Source organism: Canis aureus, chromosome 3 (assembly GCF_053574225.1).
Source record: "Canis aureus isolate CA01 chromosome 3, VMU_Caureus_v.1.0, whole genome shotgun sequence".
NCBI lineage: Eukaryota > Metazoa > Chordata > Mammalia > Carnivora > Canidae > Canis > Canis aureus.
This window is the reverse complement of record NC_135613.1, coordinates 86,638,732-86,665,534: the sequence shown is the minus strand read 5'-3', so window position 1 is coordinate 86,665,534 and position 26,803 is coordinate 86,638,732. Positions and strand designations below refer to the sequence as shown.

Here is a 26,803-nt window from a genome sequence, read left to right as displayed (position 1 = left end):
ATCTAGCTAAAGCAGGCATTATTCTGAGAAGATTGTGGAAGGTGCACTGAAGTTGTTGCTTTATAAGAGTGAAAAAAGTATTGACATTTCTAAGCCCAGAACTATTTTTTAACAAGCTAGAAAATACTGAAAAACAGGTAGTACAGTTTTCTCAAGAGAATGCAGTGTAGTTAGAATGCACACCATTTTTTTTTCCCAGTGTGTATTTGGGTAAAATATGTGCAATGAAATTTCAGGCCAAATCCTAATGCAGAAATAATCCAAAATATGGCAGATTTATAAGCGAGGTGATTTTTATTTATTTGCTAATGTGGATTCCCTTAAGAAGTCAAATGTTCTACATGTTACTTATGGCTTCTCCTTGAAAAGACTTACCTCTAAGGTCTCAGCAGCATAAAACTCCGGGCTGCGGAGTTGTCTGAATCAAGTATCAGTCGTAATTCTCCTTTGCCACTGACTCTGGGTGGTTTGGAACCTACCAGTACTCTACCTGTTTGGTAATTAATAATTCATAATTAAACTGACAGTTTGAATAAATCAGCATAGCCGTAGGCTTGGAGCCTCCTCTCTTGCCTTTCTTCAGAGAATGTGAAATATAACAGAGAAGAAAGGTGTAGGTATTTGAAATCCTCCATTAAAAGCTTTGATCTCACACCCCCAGCCCCACCCCGTAGTTTTCAGATTTGTTCCATCCGTTCTTTGGATCTTTCTTTCAAAGAGGAATGAAGCAGGGACCCTTGACAGCCTTGTGCCAGACACTGAGGAAATAAGAGATGTATGTGACTCCATCCTTTTCTTTAAGCAACTAACCCTAGGTAAAGACAGGCATGAAAAATCAGCTGTGATACCACACGCTCAGTCCCCTCCACATGGAAAGTTCAGACAAAAACAGTGGGAGAGAAAGGTGATTATTTTCTCAGGATTTGGGGAGAAGTGTGGGAAAACTGCAGAAGGGAGTTGATCTTTGAGGTCCCTTGAGTAATGAGTCATAGTCTTTCAGGTAAGAAATGAAGAAAAGAAGAGAAAAACAAAACGATGGAAGTACTTAGGTTTTTGCCATTGTCCGGGGAGAACCGGGGTTGAGCACTAGCTGTGCACAGTGTTAATGGCCACATGGTTGGCAAATCAAGCCATCTGAACATTATTATTGAGAATTATACTTATCATAAAAGCATCTGTGCAAATATTTATGTGCTAATACCTCCTTTTGAGTGCAAAAAATCATTTTCATGCATTTCTTTTCTCCTTTGTTTCCTCCCAGTTCCTCCCCAGATCATGAATATCTCCTCAGACATCACTGTAAATGAGGGGAGCAGTGTGACCCTGCTGTGTCTTGCTATCGGCAGACCAGAGCCAACTGTGACATGGAGACACCTGTCCGTCAAGGGTAAGGCCTTCACCTTTGGGAATTTTTCAGAATTATTTTTCAGAGTTCAGGCTGGGAGGGAGAACCTGCCCAGTGCCTGACCGTTAGCTTAGAGGTATTCTATTATTTTATTGAAGAATTTCTTCTAAAGCACAACAAAACTTTGGGAATCAGAAAGCAACGCTTTCTGTCAAACACTATGAAAAGCAGATGTTCGTAACGCCGTAATGTAAAAGCAGATGGGCTGCACGCATCAGTCACTGAGGATTCCATTTCCAAACAAAAGGATTTATAAAGAGAAAATGTACTGAACTATATTCTCACTCCTTCTTATGACCCTAGAAGACTTCTGTTTTCCAAACCAGGAAGAACAGAGGTGCCATAAGAATGACTTCAAAGATACTAGTTTCTCAAGGTAGAGATGTGTAGACCAGTTGGTTACTGGGCTTTTCTTTAAGAAGAGTGATAGAAGGTTAGATTGTCTATTGTAAATGTTGGTTGTTACTGTTTAGCCTTGAAAAATAGGATCTCCTTTCTCAGGACTTTCAGAACATTTCCCTAGAGCCACACCTATTTGACCTACACATAACTAGTCCACGTGAACAGAAGGATGATGGAAAAGGAGAACACTTGGGAATCATGTACTGGGCACTCAATGATTGGTATTACATATAAGTGATAGTCATCTTTGCCTTAGTGGGATGGGAACCATAAGAACAGTGGGCCTCATCCCTTTGGAACTAAAACTTACTCCAAGTTGAACTCTGAAGGCACAAAGTCACTTGGTATATTTATACATTACTAGAAACTATGATAGGTGGGTGGGGGGATGGGGTAACTGGGTGATGAGCACTGAGGAGGGCACTAGACAGGATGAGCACTGGGTGGTATACTATACGTTGGCAAATTGAATTCAAATTTAAAAAAAAATGTAAGAAAAAAGAAAATACGATAAATTCTATAAATTATACAAGGAGCAAATGTTCCCTCAAGCATTAGAAAATCCAAACATGAACATAAGTGAAATAGGAGAATGTATGGAGTATGCCTGTGTGTGATATAAAAATAATCTAGATCTAGAGGAAAACGTGGGAACACATCTTAGTAACCTTGAGATGGAGAAAGATTTGCTAGTACATCAAAGGCCCTTACCATAAAAGAAGAAAACATGAATAAATTTGGATTTGTATTATTTTCTCACAGTTGCTGTAACAAAGTACTACAAATGGTGTGGCTTAAACAACAGCAGTGTGCTTCTTGTAGTTCTGGAGGTTATATGTCCAGGATGCCGTGTAGGTAGGGCCAGTTCCTCTCCAGGGCTGGGAGGGAGAACCTGCCCAGTGCCTGTCCCTTAGCTTCCAGTGGTCAGCTGGCAGGCTCAGTGTTTTGTAGCTTTTAGATGTGTCACCCTGACTCCTGCCTTCGTGCTCACAGGGCCTTCTCCCTGTGTGCCCCTCTTTGTGTCAAATTTTCCCTTTTTATAGGGACACCAACATATTGGATTACTGCCTACACTAATGACCTCATCTGATCTTGGTAAACTTGTAAAAACTTGGTAAAATAGGGTCACATTCTACAGCACTAGGGTTAGAACTTCAGATTATCTTTTTTTTTGGGGGGGGGGAGCTAGGGGGTGGAATTCAATTCATAATGGTTTCATCAAAATTTAAAACACCATTGAGTGTAAATGAAAAGAGAAGCCACAGACTGGGAGAAAACAGTTACCATACATATATCTGGCACAGAATTTGGGCTTTGTCTGGGTTATGTTTGGGCTTCATCTGGGCTGTTTGAAGAATTCTTACTATGTGATTCTGATGAAGTTTTGGAATATAGGTGAGGTCCGGAGCTGACCACCAAGAAAGAATTCTTGAGATGTCTTTGGTGCACAATGGTGGTTTTTATTAAAGCGCCAGGACAGGACTCGTGGGCAGGAAGAGCTGCTGCCCCCGGCTTGTGAGGGGTGGCTGATTATATACCTGGGAGTTGGGAGGGTTTGAGGATAGCGTTCTCTCTAAGGAATTTTGGAAGCAAGGTTTCCAGGACCTAGAGGGGGCTAGCTATTGTTGGGGAAATGTCGCTCATTACCCTCTAATAAAACCTGAGTCATGAGACCCTTCAGATGTGTATCTATGGGCCATGTGCTTGGGGGGTGATGGCCAACACGTATCTTGGGGGATAGAGATAAAGGGAAATTTCTAAAGGAATTTTTATATGTTAAAGTAGACTTACAGGATCCTGGGGAGTTGGGCTAAGATTGCCTTTTGCCCTTAGCAAAGTATCAACATGGAGGCAGTTGAGTCCCTAGAGGAATGTCCCTTTGCCTGTTTCAAGAACTTGTCAATGTGCTTACCCAAGCGCGTGCCTTGTCCTCAGCTTGACCTGTGTGTTCCTCCATCAATTCTAACAACGTATCTTGAAATGAATGAAAAATTTGAACAGACAATTCACAAAAGAAGACACATGAATAAGCTCATGGAAATATGCTCAATATATTTACCATAGAAATGAAAATTCAATCATAATAAAATACCACTACACAACTATTAGATGGCCAAAACTTAAAAACAAAACAAAACAAAAAAACTTGACAATATCAAGTGCTGGTTACACCATAACTCTGGGACTCTAAAGTGCTATAAACACTATGAAAAGCAGTTTGGCACTTAGTTATAGAGTTAAACATGCACTTAACATGTGACCCAGCAATTCCACTGCTGGGTGTTCACCAAAGATAAATGAAAATGTCTGTCTACAAATATACATTGTGCATAAATATTCATAGCAGCTTCATTTAGAGTAGCCTGAAACTAGAAATAACCTCAAACTTCCAACAATTAAATGGATAAATTGTATATATTCAGACAACAAATGACTTTTCAGCAAGTAAAAGGAACAACTCCTTGCTAATGTAACAAAACAGATGATTCTCAAAAATCGGGCTGAGCAAAAGAAGCAAGACACAAAAATACCTACTGCGTGATTTCATCTATACAAAACTTTCGAAAGAGGCAAAACTAATTGATAGTTCCTAAAATCAAGTCGGTGGTTACCTGGAGTAGGGGTCTGGGGAGATGTGACTACCAAGGGGCCCAAGGGAATGTTTCTGGGTGATGGAGATGTTTTTTTTTTTTTTTAATTTATTTATGATAGTCACAAAGAGAGAAAGAGAGGCAGAGACATAGGCAGAGGGAGAAGCAGGCTCCATGCAGGGAGCCCGACGTGGGATTCGATCCCGGGTCTCCAGGATCGCGCCCTGGGCCAAAGGCAGGCGCTAAACCGCTGCGCCACCCAGGGATCCCGATGGAGATGTTTTATACCTTGAATGGGCTGCTGGTTTTGTTGCCGCTTACATAGGTCAAAATGTCAAACTATACAGTAAAAACAGGAACATGTTATTGTATGTAAATGAAAATCTCAGTGAAATTTTAAAAATATACACATAGAGATATGGGAAATAATGAACTGAAAGTTTGCCCCTGATTTGTAGTATCATTTACATAAGCAATACTCCCCTGGGGTGAGAGACTGGATTTGTTGGTAGGAGCACCATTTCAGTTTTCCCTGTCTCATGTCCTCCATGTGAACAGATAAATACACACGTCAACTCCAGCCCTGCTGTAAGGAAGGATAATGCTAGCAGAGCTGCTGAACACTCTTTGCATACAGACCTCAGCTATTGAAATACAAAATGTCTGTATTATAAAGTAATATTAAGTAACAAGAATATTAAAATAGACATGAGGGAAGTCACAAAGCCCAACTTTAAGGTAAACAGAGCAGTAGCTTAGGTTCCTGTTAAGTTTTTTAGTAACTAGATGGAAATAAGACCGCCAAGGCAAGCGAGGGTCCAAGAACAGATTTTATTGCAGGCACCCTCGGGCGAGGTTCCACGACTCACAGGGGAAAGAGAGTGAGTGGGGGAAGTCGTGCCAAGACAAGGTGGTCGGGGGTTTACATAACGTTGTAAGGCAGAACGGTTTCCTATTGGTCGGCTCATATGCAAAGGAAGGATTGCAATCCAACCAGTCAGAGTGACCCTCACTATGCAAAGGAAGGATTGCAATTCGACCAGTCAAAGGTGACTTCCTCCTCTGGGGTTTGAAGGGCATTGGGTTCGGTTGGGGAAGTCCAAAGGAGAGGTGTAAGGGTCTGCTCAAGCTGTCAGCAGGTCATTATTGGCGTCCCAAGTGGAGGTGGTGACAGGAACCTCAGCCATTTTGGCGTATCCGCCATCTTGAGGAGTTTCCCTTCCCGCCTGGCCCCAACAGTTCCCAAAGACATTAGCCTCACGGGAATTTTGCTTGAAGTGTGGGGCAATTTTGGATTTATATTATATAGAAAACTATGTCAAGACATCAGACCAATTTCTATGTATTTGGTAAATTCAGATTTTTTTTTATAAATGCTTGAAACCCCAAAATGCATTTACTTGATCCTAAATGCATAGTTCTCTGAGCCTAGAAATCTTTTGAAAGGCAATTCGACTTTGTGTAAATGTTTTGATGTGATTCCTTATAATGGTACACTGGTAAGTTTTCTCTCTAAAAATAAGGGAAATTCATCCATATTCCCAATCTTTTATATAGCGTAATAGTCACAATTCAGCCTCAAAGAAGTTCAGAAAATCCTACATTTAAATGATCCCTCTGCTCTTCAAATCTCTCAGGCTATGATCTACTTTCAGTACCTTTTGCTTTTTCATAGCTTTGGCCTTCACTTTGCTGTCTTTTGTTCCCCCATTGTCTTTCTCCTCCTCTCTCAATGACATTTAAACATTTAAACTCAAAGCATTGTTTTCCAAATTTGAAAGGCTTTGGAACCTGGAAGATTTGCAAGTTTAAAATGTGCTTCTGCAGAGTGACTACCATTATTTATTTTTAGAAGGCTATTCCTTCTCACTTAGAGTTGAGGAGGCTCTGGGAAGTTGTTTTAAAGGTTTAGAAGAGCAGCCAATAAAACTTGAACATCAAATAGCATTTTTAGAACAATTTGCTGGTTAATTCAGCATGCAAGAATAGGAAATAAAAGTCGCAATGACATTTCCTTTGAATTCCAATAGGATTGCACTGGAGAACTTATTTAGCTCACCGGACAGCTCTGTTCCCAAAATGCTAATAATGCAAGGTTTGAAATCTCTTGGTTAAATTAAAGCATCTATATAACAGAAATGAATAAACAAACTAATTTAGAAATATAATATTTTAAAGAGCAAATTATTAAAGATTAAGAATAATGGTAATGCTTATAGTTTAAAAAGGGACCAAACACATGCCACCAATCCCTAGAAATTATAGGAAAAATGTAAAAGCTCATGATCCAAAAAATCCATTATCACACTAGAGAATAATATGGAAAGCCTGCATGGATCAGAAACAATACGGGATGTCTGAAATATAAAAAGTAAAGATGTAATGAAGAGAGAAAGTAAAACAGCTCGATATACAGGACTATGATCTATACTGACATGACATAGGTTGAAGAAGGAAGGGTTTTTAGGTCTTGGTATACTGGTAAGTGTTTAAAATTGACTGGGGCTGAGGTGGTGAAGGCAGTGGAGCCCTGGTGGCATTTGCCAGTTTCCATAGTGTAAATATTCCCATCATTGCCACTTTCCTGGGAACCCTTTGGAAGTAACTGTATTTTTGACTCATTTTCACTTAAACAAACCAAAAATCATTTCTTCCTATGAAAGTATAGTGAGCTTTTTGAAAAAAAGCACCAAGATCTCAGATGTGGGTCCAAAGTCTCCCCAGTATTTCCATTCTCCAGACTTGGATATCCAGCTGGAGATCTTTTGACTTCCAGTTTCCTTTGCAATGTTGACAGATGTGCTAGGATTCCCAGAAACTAGATTTGCCCAGAGGACATCTGCCTCACCTCTAAGGAAAATTTGAGATTGTTACAGGATCGCGATTATTAAGTATTGTGAGCATCTCAAAAAAAAAAAAAAGTACTGTATAAACATATATTCGGGGGTTTTGCAATTGACATGCAAACCACTGAGCATTTGACCGTGTATTTATTCAGCTTCAGATATAAAGTTATATTTGATTTATTTTCAGGAGCAGATAATGGGTTCTTTAAAAAAACATACACTTATGTGGATTTGCTAGAGAATATAGCACTTGTTTAATAGCCTCCCTGCACGTAGAAATCTGTACGGAGTGACCTCCAGTTTAGGAATTAAAATTAGGAATCACAGGCTGTTCCCTCAAAGAATTTTCCCTCCAAAAGAGTGGGCAGGTCCCAAAACAGGCAGGCAAAGTGGATTGGCAAGTGGCCAGTGTGTTTGGAGGACATTGCAAAACAGGTGGGATCCAAGGATGATTTTCTTTTCGCCTCCGGAAGGACAGGAGAAGGGGCACTGGGCCAGCACTCATTGGAAGCCTCGTGAATGTAAAACCATGAATAATGTGGAAACTAAGCTGCACCTGAATAATGTGAAACCAAAGTTTCTTTGATGATTAAACCAAAGTTGCAAAGATGGGTGTGACAGAGGAGACAACACAGGCTGCTGTGTTCTGAGGAGTCTTGTTGTTCCCTCTTACGATGCCTTTGTAATCCACTCGAATGTGTTGCACACCTGGCCCCATTTCCAATGACATATTTGGAAAGGCCAGATGTTCTGGGAAAATAATAAAGTCTTCTTTTCTGTTTCCTCTCCATGGAGATTTTAAGATGACAGCTATTCACCTGTGAGTGAGTTGCTCCTACAATCTACTCATATACAGTAATACCTCAGGGAGCAAGTGAATGAGTTATTTCACAGAAGTGAATTTTCCAGGTTACCAAAGCTGACTCCTTTATCATTGACTTGAGTCATTTTTAATGGAAACATTTTAAAAATGTATTATGTTCTCCTCTGTTTCCTTGAGTACATTGAATGCTATTTGGCCTCATCTTTATAATGTAACATCAACATCATGCATATCAATTGTTTGTATCTTAGCATTTGGAGACAGGGATAACCAGGAAAAGGGCCCTAAAATATTGTTTAAATCCTTTTGTCTGTTTTGTTTTAAATAATTCCTGCATTTTTCCTTCTGTCTCTCCAAATGACTATTAATTGTCAGTCATCCTAAAGTCAGCATACCTGCCTCTCAGCAGCCACGTGTCTTCTGATTATTTACTTCTAATCTGTCATGAGCAAGAATCTGTATAACCAACTTGATTAGTCCTAAATAAGAACATAGTGGTGGGAGAGAACGTTCTCAGAGGAAAGGGCACGAGCTTCCCTGAATGTGATAAGTGATGTTGCAGATAGCTGTTCTGGGGAAAATCATGTCTGGCTTTCATTTCAGATATAGGAGTCTCCTAGATGAGCGAATTGCACGTAAGCTAAGAGCGCTAATACTCTCGAAATCATTTCCCGCGGTTCTGACCTCGTTGGGCAACTCTTTTCTATCTTCTCACTTTTCTGGATGCTGAGGTCACAAAATATATGAGTTCAAGACTATTTCTAATACAGCCCTTAGTTTTCATGTGAGAAATTCCTGAGAAGAATGTCTCGGAAAAAATTGCCAAGTCCTTAACATTCCAAATAAAAGGAGCACTAGCCTGTGCTCTGTGTAGATGTCGATCCCTTTGGCTGGTGGTTTTATCTTAGACTGAACATGCACTTTGGGTTCTTACAGACCTGAGATTAAGTCTGGCCCAAGCAGTTAGCAGTCTGAGTTACTTTAGGAAAGCTACTTCCTCTATCTGATCTCCTAGACTGCAAAATGGGGCCATTTCAACTCATTTACGGCCCTAGCAGCCCTGAGAGGAAAGTGCTCATATTTATTACTATGCCTTTTTATTGTTTATAGTCATTCCTGTTATTATGCCTATTCCTACCTTTTATCCCTTGGCAGGCTTGGGTCATTTGTTGGTGATTCAGAGTCCCTCAGGTCCACCTAAAAATTCAGAATGTTGTAGTTTTCTTTGTCATAGCTAAACCTAGAAACAACCCAAATATCCTTCAGTGAGTGAATAGTTCAACTGGTACATGCACACCATGGGGATGCAACAGCATTTATTTAGCAATAAAAAGGGATGACTTCGAAGTATATTCAAAAACTTGGATGGGCCTTAAGGGTATTGCACCAAATGAAAGAACCCAGTCTCAAAAGGTTGCATCCTGGTGATCCCACTGTTAGAACATTCTCAAAATGGCAGATTTATAAAGACACACAACAGATGAGTGGTTGCCAGAGGTTTGGGCAAGGAAGGGAAGGAGCACCATGAGGGAGTAGCTTTACAATGATGAAATGTCATAGAATTATACTCAAAGACAATAACAGTGAGTGCCTATAAAACCTGGTGAAGTCTCAGCAAGCTCCATAGTGTAGTTGACTGCATTATCCCCATATCAATAACCTGCTTTGGATAAAGCACTTTTTTACATAAGATGCATTGACTGGGGAAGCTGGTCACAAGTGCATGGGACCTCTGTCTATTATTTTCACAACTTCTTGTAAATCAATAATTATTTCAAAATTAAAATTTAAAACAATAGAAATGAAAAGTAAAATGAATCTGTATATAGGAATTTGTGATTTATAAAATATTGTCTCCTGCATCACTTCAAATAAGTTTACAGCTACTCTCTCATACAGGTCAATACAGGTCAGCAGGAATATTCCACAGGTACCTAAAAGGCTCGGAAGGGTTGAAGTAATGGCAACGGCTCTCGGCTGACTAAGGTGGTGGTGAATATACGAAAGGAGCTAGTTCCTGTTGAACAAGTCTAGAGTTCTTTATAAAGACTGTACAAAGATGGTGCCCATGGCTTGCAGTGGGAACAGATACGATATAACATATATTTTATCAAATTTTGCTTATTTTCTTGGGAACCCCAGAGTGCTCACTAGCTCTGAGCATCACCCATGCTCTTATATTTCCCTCCCTAACTCCACACCTACCTTCCTATATGTAGGCACTTTCTGGCTACCACTCAGTATTGTTCTGAGGAACTCACAGCCTCCGAATGAAACCCACAGTCATGCGGATGTCTGCTGTAAGTCCCTGTTGTTTCTCTGCCTCAATTAAAATCAACCCGCTGAGACCTACCCACCTCATTTTTCTTCTAAGCCATCCTGGGTACAAGTTCCAGCCACTAATAGGAATTGCCTATTAGTTGACCCTCTGTATCATCCAGTCATGCTACTACTTCTTTGTCCCTCTCCAAGGCAGCCAGGATCCTTGTTTCTAATCTTAAATCGTGTTTCGAGCCTAATTAATCCCCAGAGTGTGAGAAAGAGGTGTCTGAGATGAGAAATCAAGGTTATACATATCTTGCTCAGTGGAACAGTTATGGGCAAACAAGCTGTTCCTCTCACATTTTTGCAAAGCAAATTTATGTTCACTAACTTTGGTTCTTGTTGTAAATGAGAAGTGTATGAAGGTCTAGCAATGCGCTTTTCACCATATGGGTACCCATATGTTTTCCCCTTTTGCTTGCGTACATTTTCGCTTTGGCATGCACATATGCTTGTATTTTTGCAACTTAACAATATTAAAACTAATCCCATTTATGCTCCTTTTGGGTGAGTTGATTGAGTCATAAATTCCTGAGAATCTCTTCCTTGGGAGGCTGAAGTTCTTTTGTGTGAGCAAGAGGAGGGCATGGGCAACCTATCCTGGCAGGCAGATGCAGGCAGCCAACATCGCCGTGTAGCTGATGTAGCTGATGGCTCTGACTCTGGCTTCGGAGTGGAGAGACTGACCCTGGAGTGCGAGGAAGTACGGATCATAATGCCCGGGTGGCGTCCCTCTGTTTTCCTTCATGTGAGGGAAAGCGCTCACTAGGAAATAGACAATAATTCCCTAGGGTTGATTCTCTTCCTTGGGTGAAATAACTCACCTTAGAGCAAACAATCGTGATGCCGTGAGTTCTTGATGTGACTGTGCTTGATACGACTCCCATTCTTCACACGGAGTTGAGAAACTGTATATCAGAAATAGGGCAGCAGGAAATTTGGCTTTGCAGCAAAGTAATGATTAGCCTCTTCGCCGGGCTTTTTCAGATTATAAAAATAAGAATGGATATTAACATGCATCAGACCAAGTGGAATGCTCAACTCGTTCAAATGTAAAAATGGAATTGGAAATGCTGTCGGATGTCTTTTGTAAGGCCGTTGCTATTTTTATCTCTGTTCATGAGTTCATTCATTCATTTGATGTATTAAGGATATTCACGTGCTCTCATAGCATTTACACTGGTGTGTAAAATAGAGTGATTCCTGCTCTTATGAAGCTTATAGTCTAGTTGGGGATAGTCATTAATCAGATCATCAAGAATATATATGTAAGTTCAAAGTGTTGTAACTGCTGTGACAATGGGCAGCAGGGAGGTGTGAGCTAGTCTAGGCTGGATCTCCTCTGAGACAGTGATGCTTGAGCCGACATGTAAAGATGAATGGAAGTTAACTAGGACAGGGATGCATATGCATTGGGCCTGGCTAGATGGAAACTTTCCAGGTGAGACAGAACAGCATGTGCAAATGCCCTGAGGTGAGAGGCAGCATGGCTTTTCGAGAAACAAAGGAACTGTGTCACCAATGTGTAGAAAGCTGGAGAAACAATGGCCTGAGAATAGGCACTTAGGGGCCAGATCACACAGAGCCCTTTAAAGGTTGGCCTTTATTCGAAGAGCACTAGAAAATACAAAGAAAGTTGCAAGTAAAAGAGCTAAGAAATGAGATGTTCGTGTATCAGATTTAACTAGAAACCTTTCATTTCTGATCGACTCATTTTTCCATGTAAATCTGGCAAACCACTAAAGCTCTGTCTCCATCTCCCCACCTATAAACCAGACAGGAGTTAGTAATAATACGCTCCCCTTACGGAGGAAGAGAGAATGGAATTTGATAGCATCTATTCCAAATACTTTTTAGATTATAATATAAGAATGGATATTAACATGTGTCATAGCAAGTAAAAAGCCCAACTAACTCAAAAGTAAAATTAGAATTGGAAAGGCATCCAATGCTGCCTGCCGTCTGTTGTAAAGCCTTCTCTATGCAATTGCTATATCAAATTATGCTATTGAAATCAGTCGGACACTGATAAAATTGAGACCAGCTTTACAAGTTCTGTAGATCTAATTGGCCTCAGCAGTGGGTCTGCACTGACTCTTGCTGCTGAATAAAAATCGTAGGCTTCAATAGAAAATAATAAGCAGCCTGGTTGCACACTAACATGCTGCAGCCACCTCCGGAGATAATGTATTTAATTTAGATACTGAACTCCTTCATGCGGCCAGATGTTGATGAAACCTCAGAGAAGTTTGTTTCTCCCTTACCTCCTGGATGACCACCCTTGATAGTAGATTCAGAGGACTTGTAGGGCCAACTGTGTGTACTTTCAGTCCTCGATATTTCTTTTTTCACAGCCATTCGCATCTTCTTCTGAAAACCTCCATGTCTCTAGGGCAAAAGTGCCTACAAATAACCTTTCCTCGCTCAAGCTACTGTAGGTTGGGTTTCTATCACTTACAGCCAAAGTAGCTCCAATTAAATCCACCATGTTTGTGTAAGATGGTGCATTATGGAGGTGACTAGAGCACAGTCCCAGCTATAAGCCTAGAGCCTAGATCGGGGTGTGGGAGAGATGTGTACACGTAACATTGCCGTGCAGTGCACTATGGTTGGGGCCAGACCATGTCTGAGAAAGTCTCTCTTGTATGTGAAGGAGAGGGATGAGGCTACCTGCAGCTCCGATTAACTTTGCAAGGCAACTGTCTTTTCTTTTTCTTTCTTTCTTTTTCTTTCTTTCTTTCTTTCTTTCTTTCTTTCTTTCTTTCTTTCTTTCTTTCTTTCTTCTTTTTTTTTTAAGATTTTATTTATTCATGAGAGACAGAGAGAGGCAGAGATACATGCAGAAGGAGAAGCAGGCGCCCTCCGGGGAGCCTGATGTGGGACTTGATCCCAGGACCCTGGGATCATGCCCTGAGTGGAAGGCAGACACTCAACGGCTGAGCCACCCAAGCATCGCTAGGCCATGGGTTGGAGGAGACCAACCTGGGAGTTGACCAAGGAGCTCTGGGTGGGCTGCCACTGATTCTACATCCACATCAGCTGGAATCAGGCTGAAACAGACACACGGACTCTGCCTGTGAATTATGCAACAATCAACACCAGGAGGCCACTACCACCCTCAGCATGCCCAAGGGCACCGCATGCATTCCAGCAGACACAGGGTGTGCTTCCTCTTGTCTCCTTTCTCAGAGCACCTGCCATTGTAGGCTTCCAACTGTGCTGGGTCTTCTCTCCAGCATGGCGGAGACCCAAGTATGAAACGGTGGTGGTGGTAGTGGTTGGAAATTCTTTCCTCCCCCACCCTGTTTAAAGGTAGTGACCAATGCTTAAGTAGCTGCCTCTCTTCGTGTGAGATTCAGAGGAGGGAGGGAAAGAAGAAAACAGGCAGTCGCTTGGTGGATGTTAACTGGAGTGGGGCCCTCCAAGTCTTGAGCACGTTCCAGCCTCTGAGAGGGAGTCTCCACTGGACTTGAGCAGGATCAAGGGGAACTGATCTCATTAAGCAAAAGTAGTTGATTGTCACTTTGAATCTGGGCTTCCCAGCTGGAGGCGGTGATTGACTCGCACACGAGTTGAGTGAGGCGGTGAGGGAATCTGACCTCCCGTGGAACACCTGAAGCGTAGCCCAAGGGCCCCACTCTGCCCTTCCTGCTGGCCTGCAAAGCCTCATTAGTCAAGGAGACTATCACAGAAGCTTTTTCTGCCTTTTCTTTTTGCTTTTGCTTTCACCCCCGCGTCCCCTTGTTTCTCTCTTATACCATCAGCAAGTCCTTCCACTCCAGAACGGCTTACTGGGGAGACCGACCCCCCTGGGGCACTGGAAGTGGTTTATTTTTTAATGATACTCTGGATGATTTTACTTCCTAACGGAAATGTCTATAAAGTACCCGGTAGACTCAGGACGACGAGCAGGCCTCTGCTCTCCCAGGTCCCCTTCTTTCCCTGCAAGCTCTGCTCCCCTCACCTCCGTTCTCCACACCATTGCCACCTGGAGATGCTCTCTTCTCGGGACTCTCAGGGGCCTCCGCCTCCTTCCTGAGCCTCTGCTTATTTGTCCCGCACAACTGGAACAGGATGCGGTAATTACATCTGCCGTGAAAGGGTTTGTTCCCCTTAAGGGCAGTAGGGCCGTTGCCAGCACTGCTAATGAAGAAATGAGCTTTCCTGTCAGAGCCTCAGGGGGCTGCGGGGAGCTTTGGGCCCTCACACAGCAAGATACTCGGAGCTTCGTCTTCCTGGGCGAGGCTGGACTCCCACACACTCATCCCCTCCCTTCCTCAGCTCCCTGCTCGGAAGCTTCTTGTCCCTGGCTCAGCTCCAATCCGCCCATAACACTCAAGACCTATTTCCAGAAGCGTTTCCTGTCCCAGGGCCATGAAAACAGTGGGAACAAAGGCAGGTTGCCCATAACACTTTGAGGCACAGTTTGAGACTCTCCCGAATTCCCAGCACCTCTGGTTCTGCCCAAGGTGTAACCGGCCCAGAAGTCTCAGGTGCCACCTCTAGCTGGACTCACAGTCTTGAGTGCCCAGGCCCCCCAGTTGCTAGCAAGAACCCAAAAAGAGGACAGGGGATAGCATCTCTGCTGATGCATGGGGCTGCCGTGGCTCTCCCTGCCTCCTGGGGTTGGGGCCTCAAGTCCCCTGACCTGGGTACTCACAGCTCATCCACCTTCACTCTTAAGACCTGTTGATCCTTCCTGCTTTGTTTTGCTGGGCTTCCCGCTGCAGGACTTCCCCCTGCTGGACTCCCCCTGCCCCCCACTGGACTTGCCCCTGCAGGACTTGCCCCTGCAGGACTTCCCCCATGGCTATTTCTGATCATCTGTAGCTGCCAGCCTCCCATCCTTGCATCCTTGCTGGGCTCTCTGGACTTCTCATGGTTGGCATGCTTTGACTGTAAGTTTCAATCCAATAAAACACCACAGTGACAGTGTCATCCTTGCCAACGTTGTTATTGCCGATGACATCCCTTAAATGTACTGGTTTGCCACTTTGACTTCATTGCATTTGGCTTTCACAAAGGTCTGTCAAAACGTAGACAGAAAAATAAAATAAGATGATAAAATAAGACGATAAAAAATAAAATAATATAACATGAGCACGATAAATACAAACGGAAGTGGATTAGGAGTACGCGTTTTACAGAGGAGGAAACAGAAGCCTGTTTAAAATGACTGCAGCTGGAAACAATATTCTTTCAATTATTTATTCATGCACTCATTCAACCATCCAAGAAAAGAATTAGTGGGTGCCTATTGACACCAGGGTTAGAAAGGTAAACAGCATTGTGCTTTTCCTCAAGGAGCTCACATCTAGTGAGACGCGGGCAGAGTAACACATAATTCTAGCACAGTGTGGTAGGAGCATTAGTAATACTTTCAAAATGTGCCTTCCAAGAGAGGATCATCTGGGAATCAGGGATCGCTTCCTGGAAGAGGTGACTATTAACCCGAATTTTAAAAATTAGAGTTAGCCAAGGAAAGAGAACAGTATGAGTGGGGCGGAAGGGAAGAGGAGTTTCCTGGGCAGGGGGACGGCACAATGAAAGACAGGAAGTGAGAACTAGCGTGGTGTCTGTCGTTGGACATATATAAGCAGTTTAGTGTTGCCGGAGCATACAGTGAAATTACTGTAACCCAAATAAAGTTGTTGGATTGCTTGTAGCAGGTCCAACTGTGATGTTGCATTATAAGGACATAAGTTTGGTCACATTCGTTGAGGGGAATAAAAGCATTCTAATGTAAGCTAAATCTTTACCAAAATCTTTCAAAGTGGCCCCAACATGTGTTATACAACAGGTAATAAAATAGTTGAATGATGTGTTTTACTACTCTTTTCTCTACACTTCACTCCATGAAAACATGAGGTGATCCAGATCTCTGCTTTCTTACCTAAATTATCTGGTCTCTTCTTTCAGTAGTAAATTTGTCAGATTTCTCAGGTCAATAAATGTAGATTTTCAGCTGCTTCATTCTGCATCTTTCCTCATTATTTGGATCAGCATTACGCCTAAGAACCAAGAAAAGATCTACTCTTTGTTTTACCTTTTTTATTGTCCCCATGAAATTGATGACATTGAGGCAGTGTATGAAAAGCAAATCGCTGGCTGCTGAGTAGAGCAGTGAATAATAGAAGGTTAAAAACAGATATTTTATAAAATCAGTTTTTGTTTGGTTATAATTTACATAAAATAAAATGCACCCATTTTAAGTGTAGACTGGTGAGGTGTGTTTTTTTTCCTTCCAATATTATTAAGATATAATTGAAATTCGTACCACACTGTATAAATTCAAGCCATACACCATAATGACTTGACATACATATTTTGTGAAATGATCACCACAATAAGTTTAGTTAACGTCCATCACCCCATATAGTTGCAAAAGTAGTTTTTCTAATGAGAAGTTTTAGGATTTTTTGCAGTTTTTGGTTAGATCATAGAGCAGTCATCATGCTGTGCATTATACTCTTAGTGCTTATTATTAGTCTTATAGCTGGAAATTTGTACCTTTGTCCACCTTCACCCAATTCCCCTACCTCAAAACCTCTGCCTCTGGCAACCACAACTCTGATCATTTTTTTCTATGAGTTCAACTATTTTTTTTTTTTTTTAGATTCCACCTATACAGGAGATCATCCGGTATTTGTCATTCTCTGTCTGATTTATTTCACTTAGCATAATGCCCTCAAGGTCCATCCATGATTAGTGAGTTTTGACAAATTTATAATCTCTAAAGCCACCACCTTAATTAAGACATAGCACATTAGCACATCACCATCGATTCTGCAAATCCTCTTATTTTCAGACTCAAACCGTATCCCTGCCCCCAACTTGAGACAAACACTGATCTGTTTTCTATACTACAAACTAGACATTTTCTGGAGTTTCATGTCTATATACACAATATATTTATACTCTAGAAAAATATTTAGCATTTATATGATCTTAGAATATGCACTCTTGTTTCTGGCTGTGTTAAGTCAGCTTTCGAGTGTCATCCACGTTGTATGCAGCTCTTTCCTTTTTATTGCTGACTATTATTCCATTATAGGAATATACCAGTATCTGTTTGCTCATTTGCCAGTTGATGGACATTCGGTTGTTTCTACTTTTTGACTATTGTGAATCAAGTTGTTATGAACATTTGTGTATAGATCTCCTCATGGATATGTATCTTCTCTTAGGTGAATACTTAGGGGTAGAGTTGGTGAGTCATATAGTAAGTTTATACTTAACTTTGCAAGAGATTGCCAAACTGTTTTCCAAAGTGGTTTTACCATCGTACATTCCCTTCACTGTTGCATAAGAATTACAGTTGCTCCACATACTGGCCAGCATATGATACTGTCTTTTACATGCTGCCTCTCCTAATAGGTAGAGAGAGTAAGCCATATTCTGGTTATAAGCTGCATTTCTCTGATGATTAATGATGTTGAGAATCTTGTCGTGTCCTTTTTGGCCATTTGTATATCTTCTCTTTGTGAATCGTTGATTGAAATCTTTGACGATTCTTAATTAGGCTACCTTCTAATTATTGTGTTGTAATAGCTCTTAAAGTATTCTAGATACAAGTCCGATGTCACGTTCTGAGAATACATTCTCTTAGCCTATGTCTTACTTTCTCATTTTCTTAACGGTGCTTCTCAAAGAACCAAAGTTTTTAGTCCAATTTATCAATATTTTATTATATAGATCTGGCTTTTTATTTTTTATCTAAAAATAGGATGCAATGCTAAGTTACAAGATTATCTCCTATGTTTTTTTTTTCTAGAAGTCTCAGAAATTTAGCTTCTGTTTTATATTTTATTTTATTTTATTATTTTTGTTTTGGGTTTAAGGTCAACGAGTTCATTTATGTGCACGGTAGAAAGTCAGGTCTCCAAAATTAGATTTTTTTTTTTCCTACATGCCTGTCCAGTTAATTCAATACCATCTGTGGAGAATACTATTCTTTTCCTAATGAATTTCCTTGGTTTCTTTGTCAAAAATCAATGGACTATTACTGGGTCTCTTTCTAGACTCTCTACTTTTTTCTATTACTGTATATTTTCTCTTTATGCCAACACCATATTGTTTTATCACTGTTGATTTATATTAAGTCTTAAAATCAGGAGCACCTGGTGACTCAGTGGTTGAGCATCTGTCTTTGGCTCAGGTCAGAGTCCTGGGATTGAGTCTCACATCAGGCTCGCCACAGGGAGCCTGCTTCTCCCTCTGTCTGTGTCTCTGCCTCTCTCTGTGTGTCTCCTATGAATAAATAAATAAAATCTTTTAAAAAAAGTCTTAAAATCAGATACAACTTTGTTCTTTTTCAAGATATTGGCCAGCTTGTGCCCTTTGGATTTTCAAATAATTTTAGAATCAGTTTGACAGTATTTACTGAGAAAAAAAAAAAAAAAACTTGCTAGGATTTTGATTGGAAATACGCTGAAATTGTATATCAATTTGCAAATAATTGACATCCTAACAGCATCGACTTTCCAATCCATAACTGTTATTCTTACATTTATTAATGTCTTGTTTAATTTTTCTCGACAATATTTGATAGTTTTCATTATATAGTTTCAAAAAATTTCATATTTTTGAATGCTATTGTAAAGAGTGTTTTTAAAATTTGATTGCTTATTGAAAATATATAGAAATACAATTGACTTGTATATTGATCTTACATCTATGGCATTGCTAAGTTTATTCATTAATTCTAGTAAATTTTTTTAGATTACTAAAGATTTTTGTATGCAAATGATTATGTCCTCTGTGAATAAAGACATTTTCATTTCTTGGATACCAATAATTTAGTAAGGAATGCCTTACCATTTCCTTTTCTTACCTTATTGCACTAGCTAGATTCTCCAACAATGTAAGATTAAATAAAAATGATGATAGCTGGCATCCTTGTCTTGTTCCTGATTAGAAGAAAAACATTTCATTTTCCCCCATTAAGTATAATGTTATCTGTAGATTTTTCACAAATGACTTTTATCAGATTTTGTTTTGTTGTGCTTCCATTATATGTGAAGGGATGTTTCATTTTTTTCAAATCATTTGTTTGGCATCTATTGAGATGGTCATATAATGAATTATACTGAATGATTTTTTTTTAAAGATTTTATATATTGATTTGAGAGAAAAAGAGAGTGAACACAAGTAAGGGGGGGAAGAGAGAGAGGGAAAAGCAGACTCACCGCTGAGCATGAAGCCTGATAGAGTGGGTGCCCATCCCAGGACCCTGAGATCATGACCTGAGCCAAAGGCAGACACTTAACAGACTAAGCCCCCGAGGTGACCCTCTACTGAATGACTTTTTTAATGCCAAAACAATTTTGCATTTCTGGGATAGACTTCATGTCGTCATGATATGCTATACTTTTTTTGTATTACTGGATTGAATTTGCCAATACTTTGTTAAGAATTTTGCATATGTGTTCATGAGAGCTGTTGGTCTGTGATGTGGCTGTCTGATTTATATAATATAGCCATATAGAATGAGTTGGGAAAAGCTTCTTCCTAATTTGTTTTCAGGAAGAGTTTGGGTATAATTGGTATTGGTGGTATTTCAAAGCAATATTTGATAATATTAAAGACTAATAGGATCTGTGTCTTTTTCATCTTTGTAAAGAAATTTTCTAGTGCTTTCCTCTTAGGTATAGTGCTGGCTCCAGAGAGGCCCTTACTGTATTAAGGAATACTCTTTCTATTTCAATAAAAATATTGAGTTCAGAAAAGGATAGGTTTTATCAAATTATCTTTTTGACAAGTTATGGAAATAATTATATGTATTTTTCCTTTAATTAATAATTAATGTTTATGTAAATAATGATATATTGATTTATAACATTAGAACATTCCATTTGTTAATATTTAATTTATTGTTTTTACATTAATAGTCAAAGTAAGAATGTCTATAGTTTACCAAATAGTTAAGAATCTTGTCTGTAAATATTATTTTTAATACCATAGCTAAATGTATAAGTTAAGTTTCCATCTTTTATACTCTGGATACTTTTAAATACAATAAAGAATCTATATTCCTCAGTCATTTGATAAAAATTGGCTATAAATTCATTCAGATCCAGGCCTAGTTTGTGAGTTGTTCTTTGACATTATTTTCTAACATGTTATTGCTATTGATGCAACATTTGTACCTCTTGAATAAATTTTACAAACTTCAATGATCAGTTTTGATAAATGTTTCATAGCTGTTAAGCTTATAAATATTTATATTAATATATGAGTACATAATAGTAGATATTATATAAACACATATGCAATGTGTATATAATTGGGCATATATATATATATAAATTCATACACACATGCACACTTAATTATGCATACTTTATATGGTATAAACTACTTCATAGATCCAATATATGGTATAAGATAAATATTATATACATATATATAAGCACACAGAAAGATAATATTATTATTCAGATTGATAGCCATTCTGAATCATTTGCTTCCTCAAGCATTATGAAACCGAAAATAGATAATATCAGATTTTAATAAAGCATTTTCATGCATTTCTAATACTTTTTCTTTATGTATGTCATGAACAAAGTTTAAAAATAATTAAAAATTCACAATGAATTGTTTCCTTTGTCAATATAAATGACTTTTTTTTTTGCCATTTAATGTTTTCAGTCTTGCATTTAACTTTACCTGACGTTAATATTGTATTCCCTGCTTTGATTTTGTTAGTACTAAAAATACATTTGCCCATCCTTTAAAAAAAAAAATCATACTTGTATTATTCTGATTATGTATATCTTTTGTAAACAGAGCAGAAATATATTCTGTTTTCTTTTTCTTTTTTTTAATCCAATCTGAGCCTCTATTTCTTTTTAATAGGAAGTGTAACCCACTTGTAGGTATTATTAAAACTGAGGTGTTTGTTCCCTGTCATCGTTTTGTTTTTTGCTTTTGTTCTGTCTAGCAGTCTTCATGTTCTATACCTTGTGCTGTTTGAAATACCTTTTCTTTACTTTTATTCTGTATAGTGTTTTGAAGTGAATATATTGTGTTTATTCATATTGGTACTTACATTTTAGTTTTCAAGAAGTATATTTAACATGTGTGACTCTAATTACTCAAGTCTGGTAAAATGTTTTTTTCATGTGCTCTTATTTAAGACAAAAATTGCAGTGGATTCCTCTCCATTCTCATTCCTACCTTACCACTTGTGTTTCTTGGACTTTATCAAAATCACATTTTGAACTTGTAATCCAAGATTATGTATTGAGACATTTGTACTTTCATTGAGCTTGCTTGATTTATAACAATTCCTGAGCCTCATCTTTTAAGTCAAATCACCACTTAAGCCTTTCATAAATCCCTTGCAGGTGTCTTTCATTAGATTTTTCCTTTGTTTCATATCTAAGTTGTTTGGCATACTTTCCAGGAAGTTTACCAAAAAGATGGGTGAATGCTGTATTTTCCAATTTTTGAAATATTTCTTCTTTCATGCAATAAATATTTATTGGAAACATGTTTTACAACAATAGCTGTGGTAAGTGCTAGAAGTACAGTAATAAATGAAATACATAACCCATTCCCTCAGGGAGTGTACATCTACAAAGATCTATTTGCTGCCACCAAATGTGACTGGCATCTTTCCTGAGCATAAAATCCAAAGGTCACAATCTTTATCCTCAAAACTCCCGCAGTTACTCCTCCCTTATATTTAGCATTTAGTGAAGAAGCAGAGCACTGCAAGGCCTGATTTTCTGATTTTTGTAACTTTATAAGTCATTCATTTATTTCTTAAAGGAATGAAGATACTCCTTTCTTTATCTCTGTGTTTAAACTCTTCCCAGAAGTGTGGGATTGTCTCTCATGATCCACCTTTTCCCCTGGCATGTCATGATGGCATCATTACACACCCATCAGCCTTTCTGTAGCATAAGAAAGTGAGTCTCTATTAATCACTGATTGTTGGTTCTAAGTAGTTTCTTCATTTTTTTTTTAAGATTTTATTTATTTATTCATGAGAGACATAGAGAGAGAGCCAGAGACATAGGCAGAAGCAGGCTCCATGCAGGAAGCCAATGTGGGACTCAAACCTGAGACTCTGGGATCACACCCTGAGCCAATGCAGACACTCAATCACTGAGCCATCCAGGTGTCCCTGAGTAGTTTCTTCTGAGGAATCTTAATTGTACATGTGTTGGCTCTTCATTCTTCTTCCTTCGTATCAGTCATTTCTCTCTCTTTCTCTCTCAATAAATTCCTTGATTTGTTTTTTCCTGCATATGCTGGGAGAGTTTGCAACTTTGGTTTTCATAATGATTTGATTTCTTGAAACTTCACATCTAATATGTTTTACTTCTGATGTAGATTTAAAATGTAATATTGATTTCAGACCCCTTGCTTGCTCTCTTTTTCTACCTAACTGGACTCTTTAGCTCATCTTGTTACCTTCTCTTCTCAGATCTACGTCATTCTATGCTAGCTTTGCCTCCTTAAGCCTTTTTCAGAGAGAGACCATCTTTCCTGCTTCTTTTGAGGTTGTCAGATAGTCTTTTAAAATTTTTATTAGGGTTCTGGAAGTCAAATTTTTAATATGATAAAATATACATAGCATAACACTTAACCATTTTGACCCTCTTTAAGTGCATAGTTCAGTTGCATTAAGTAAATTCACAGTGTCCTTCAGTGGAAGTGATGTTTTAACTCTGCTTTTTCCTGGAGTTTTTGTGAGTGGTCTTCTTTTCTTTCTTTCTTTTTTTTTCTCTTTCTGTAGTATTTTCTCAATATATATTCTCAAACATGGTATGACTTGTGTGGTGAGTGGATACCTCTTTGCCCCTACTCTCTACTCTTTATATAATGCTGGAATCCCCTTTTAGTTCTCTTCCTGAAATTTATATTGAGATGTAGCACTGCTGGTTCATTTACCAGCCTCTAGCTAGCCTCCAATCTCTTATACTTCTCCTGTTTTATTGAAATGGTTCTTTTTTCTTTGTCCTCTGAGATTTCTGATACAGAGTTGTGGTTGAAGATATTGAATACATTAAGGCTTAGGATGCTTGTTTGCTAATCTAGTCTGAAGCTGCATTGGTATTGCAAGACCATTGTGTTTCTTTAGTTAATCTATTATAATAGTTAGGCTCCTCTATGCCACAATGTTCTCTACTTCCTCATAATCCTGTCCTTGTGGAGTTCTCACCTTATTGAATTAGTGTTGGTCTGTGTGACCAAAGCATACAGCTAAGTGATGGCATGCACTCCTAAGGCAAAGCCATAAAAGATATCCTTGCCCTTGTTCTTAAGTCACTCTGAGAGAAAACAGCTGTTACCACAAGGGACACAAAGAGGCCTTGAGATGAGAAGCTGAATCCTCCTGCCAACAACCAGTACTAACATGCCATACATGTGAGTGAGCCATCTTGGAGGTGAATCCTCCAGATCCAGATAAGCCTTCAGAAGACTGCAGCCCCAAGGGATACCTTGACTGTACCTTTATGAAAAACCCTCAGCCAGAACCAGCCATCTGAGTATTTCTCAAATCCCTGACTTCCCGAAATGGTGTGAAACAATAAATATTTATTTTCAACCGCCAAGTTTTAAGGAACTTGTCATTGAGTAATAGATAGCTAACTAATGCACCTATTCATTTGAGTTAGCTCTTGTATTACTAATGGCTTCTCAGTCCTCTCTTGGTTAAAGCCTTATTATCTGTAAGAAGAAAGAGAGTACTAGGGATGTATACTTCCTTCCTGCCCCCTTTGCAGTCTTGGTTTCATGAAGATAAGTTATGTCATGATTTTAAAATGTCTCTCTTTACTCAATCCAATTCCTTTTCCCTTATAAGAATGATCAGTTCTGGTTAAGTTTAGGAAATAGATTATTCTTCAATCTTAGTTTTCTTGAAAATATGAGTATTATTTTTTCTAAATATTAGGTAGGGTAGATGCATTTGGGTCTTTTACTTTGATTTTTTTAATCTGATTTTTTAAAAGTTTATTTTAAATAAATTTTTTAAATTAAAAATGTAAAAATGTTTTTTTATTTATTAAAATAATTGCTTAAAAATTATTTATTTATTTGAGAGAGGGATAGAACAAGCAAACCTGGGGGGAGGGTAGAAGGGTAGAGAAAGAAACAGATTCCTTTCTGAGCAGGAAGCCCAATACTGGGTTTGATCCCATCTCAATCCCAGCTTGATCCCAGCTTAATCCCAGCTCAATCCCAGGACTTTGAAATCATGACCTGAGCTGAAGGCAAACACTTAACTGACTCAGCCACCCAGATTCCCCTAAACTTCAGTACTGTTTTGAAGCAGATATCTTTCCTTGCTCTTAACAAGGGTACATAGAAGATCATTTTATTTTATTTTATTTTTATATACCAGGTTATTTTAAAAGATATATACATAATATATATAATAATAATATATAATATATATAATAATATATATAACAATGTATTTTTCAAATAGTATAAATATCCTTGGGTTCTTGAAGCAGAAAATTATATCAGTTTTAAGTTAGATGATTTTTGTCTTCTCTATGTATTCTTTGTATTCCTTTTCCTGTCTCATTGCATTGGCTAGAATACCCCAAAATATGTTGGATATTAATAATTATAACTGGCATCCTGTCTTAACTTCTGCTTTCATACAATTGCCTCTACTGGTTCTTTCCATTAAGTATAGTGGTAGTTTTTATTTTCACTTATTGACAGATCATAAATAAATGCTTAATTTCTATTAATTCACTCTTTTTTGGGATTTTTAGAATGATTCACGCTGATAATACTGGCACCTCTTTATATTCTTGGAATAAATTTCAGACACAGTTTGTTTGTTTAATGCATTGTTAGATTCTATTTTCTAATAGAATTGTATTCTTATAATTAAAGTGTTATTTGCAATAGTGGAGACAGGAAAATGTTCATTGCCTGACAATACATAGATGATCAATACATCCTAGCAATAGAAGTAGTGGTAATTACTACTGCAGTGGATGCTGTGAATTATAGTTTTTCAAGTACTGCATCAATTCAGAGCACTAATAATGGAACAAAGGAGAACCTCTGAGGTAAGGTAGCAATTTTCCTGCCACTAGGCTTATCCCCCAAAGTTACAATTAAATGTCATCAGCAAATGGAGGTACAAAAATTATTTTTTAAAGCTCAGGTTCTTCACACTGTAATCAAACCTTTTTCATTAGCGCTGAGATCCCAATTCTGGCTGTGCAAAATAGGAGAAAAATAGGAGAAAGAGCCCCAGGTGACTCTTCTATTTACCACCTAGGAGATCCTGAATAAGTCACTACAATTTTTGAGCCTCTCATTCTCATCTGTACAAAGGAGATAGTCAATTGGCCCTGAATTTCCTGGACTATTGCTGAGGAGGAGATATGATGAGGGGAGAGAAGTACTTTTGAACCAGAGCACCACACACACACAAAAATGGGGCAGCAGCTCACCATGACCGTCATCACCATCATCACCATCACCATCATCGTGCAAGGGAGATATTAAGACAAGGCTCACCACTCCCGTGTAGAGCAAGCAGGATCCTTTTGCTTCCATATGTTATTACAGACTTTGTGAAACATTGAGTTTACATTTCAGAGCTACTTAATTACCCTTCCTCATCTCCTAGCCATTTTACATTTAAATAAAACTCTCATTTCACTTAACAATGGAAGGGCTAAAAATTTGCATATTAAGTGTGAGTCAGTGGCACGGATATCTAATTAAAACCTTCTACTTTTTTTCTTTTTCCCCTTTTCATTTTTTCTCCCCTGAGCTGCTGACATTATTGCAACTGTATTCAGTGTCCCCATTCTGTCAGGCCTGTGTGCTCCGAGGAAAGCAACCCAGAAGGGGACCAAGGAGAGCAGGAGCTTAAGAGAAGCAAGAGGAGGGTGGGGCAGGCAGGAAGGGGCCTGGTGAGGGGAAGACAATGGGGAGCTCTGAAGGGATGTGAGGGCAAGAACTGAAGAAGCAAAGCACATGCGTAGTGGCTGGGTGAGGCTACTGATTCTCAAAAAGAGGGCAGGGTGAGGAGAGGAGCGTGTGAAAAGTGGAGATTTATAATAAAGAAGCAAAAGTGTAAGAATATAAGGAGAAAGAAAGGAGCACAGAAGAGTGGCGAGGCCTCTGAAGTGAAGGGAGAAGGAGAGACTGCTATGAAGGGGCAAGTATCCTTGACCCTTGAACAACAGGGCTGTGAGCCACATGGTCCACATGGACCTGGGTTTCTTTTCAGTAAATACACTATAGTACTGTAAATATATTTTCTCTTCCTTATGGTTTTCTTAATGACATTTTGTTCTCTCTAGCTTACTTTATTGTGAAAATACAGTATGTGATACATATAATATACAAACCTGTGTTCATCGACTGTTTATATTATCATCAAGGCTTCTGGTCAACAGTAGGCTCTTAGTAGTTACAT

The 26,803-nt window shown here is 39.0% G+C and overlaps 1 protein-coding gene across 6 annotated transcripts in view; it reads left to right on the top strand.

Annotated features, from left to right (window-relative positions):
* Window positions 1–26,803, top strand: part of OPCML (opioid binding protein/cell adhesion molecule like) — a 1,083,697-nt gene that overhangs the window by 913,593 nt on the left and 143,301 nt on the right. For all 6 annotated transcript variants that reach the window (XM_077894225.1, XM_077894222.1, XM_077894221.1 and 3 more), the window contains one exon: window positions 1,262–1,387. In XM_077894225.1, coding sequence (XP_077750351.1) covers window positions 1,262–1,387 — 126 coding nt within the window. The remainder of the gene's footprint in view (window positions 1–1,261; window positions 1,388–26,803) is intronic.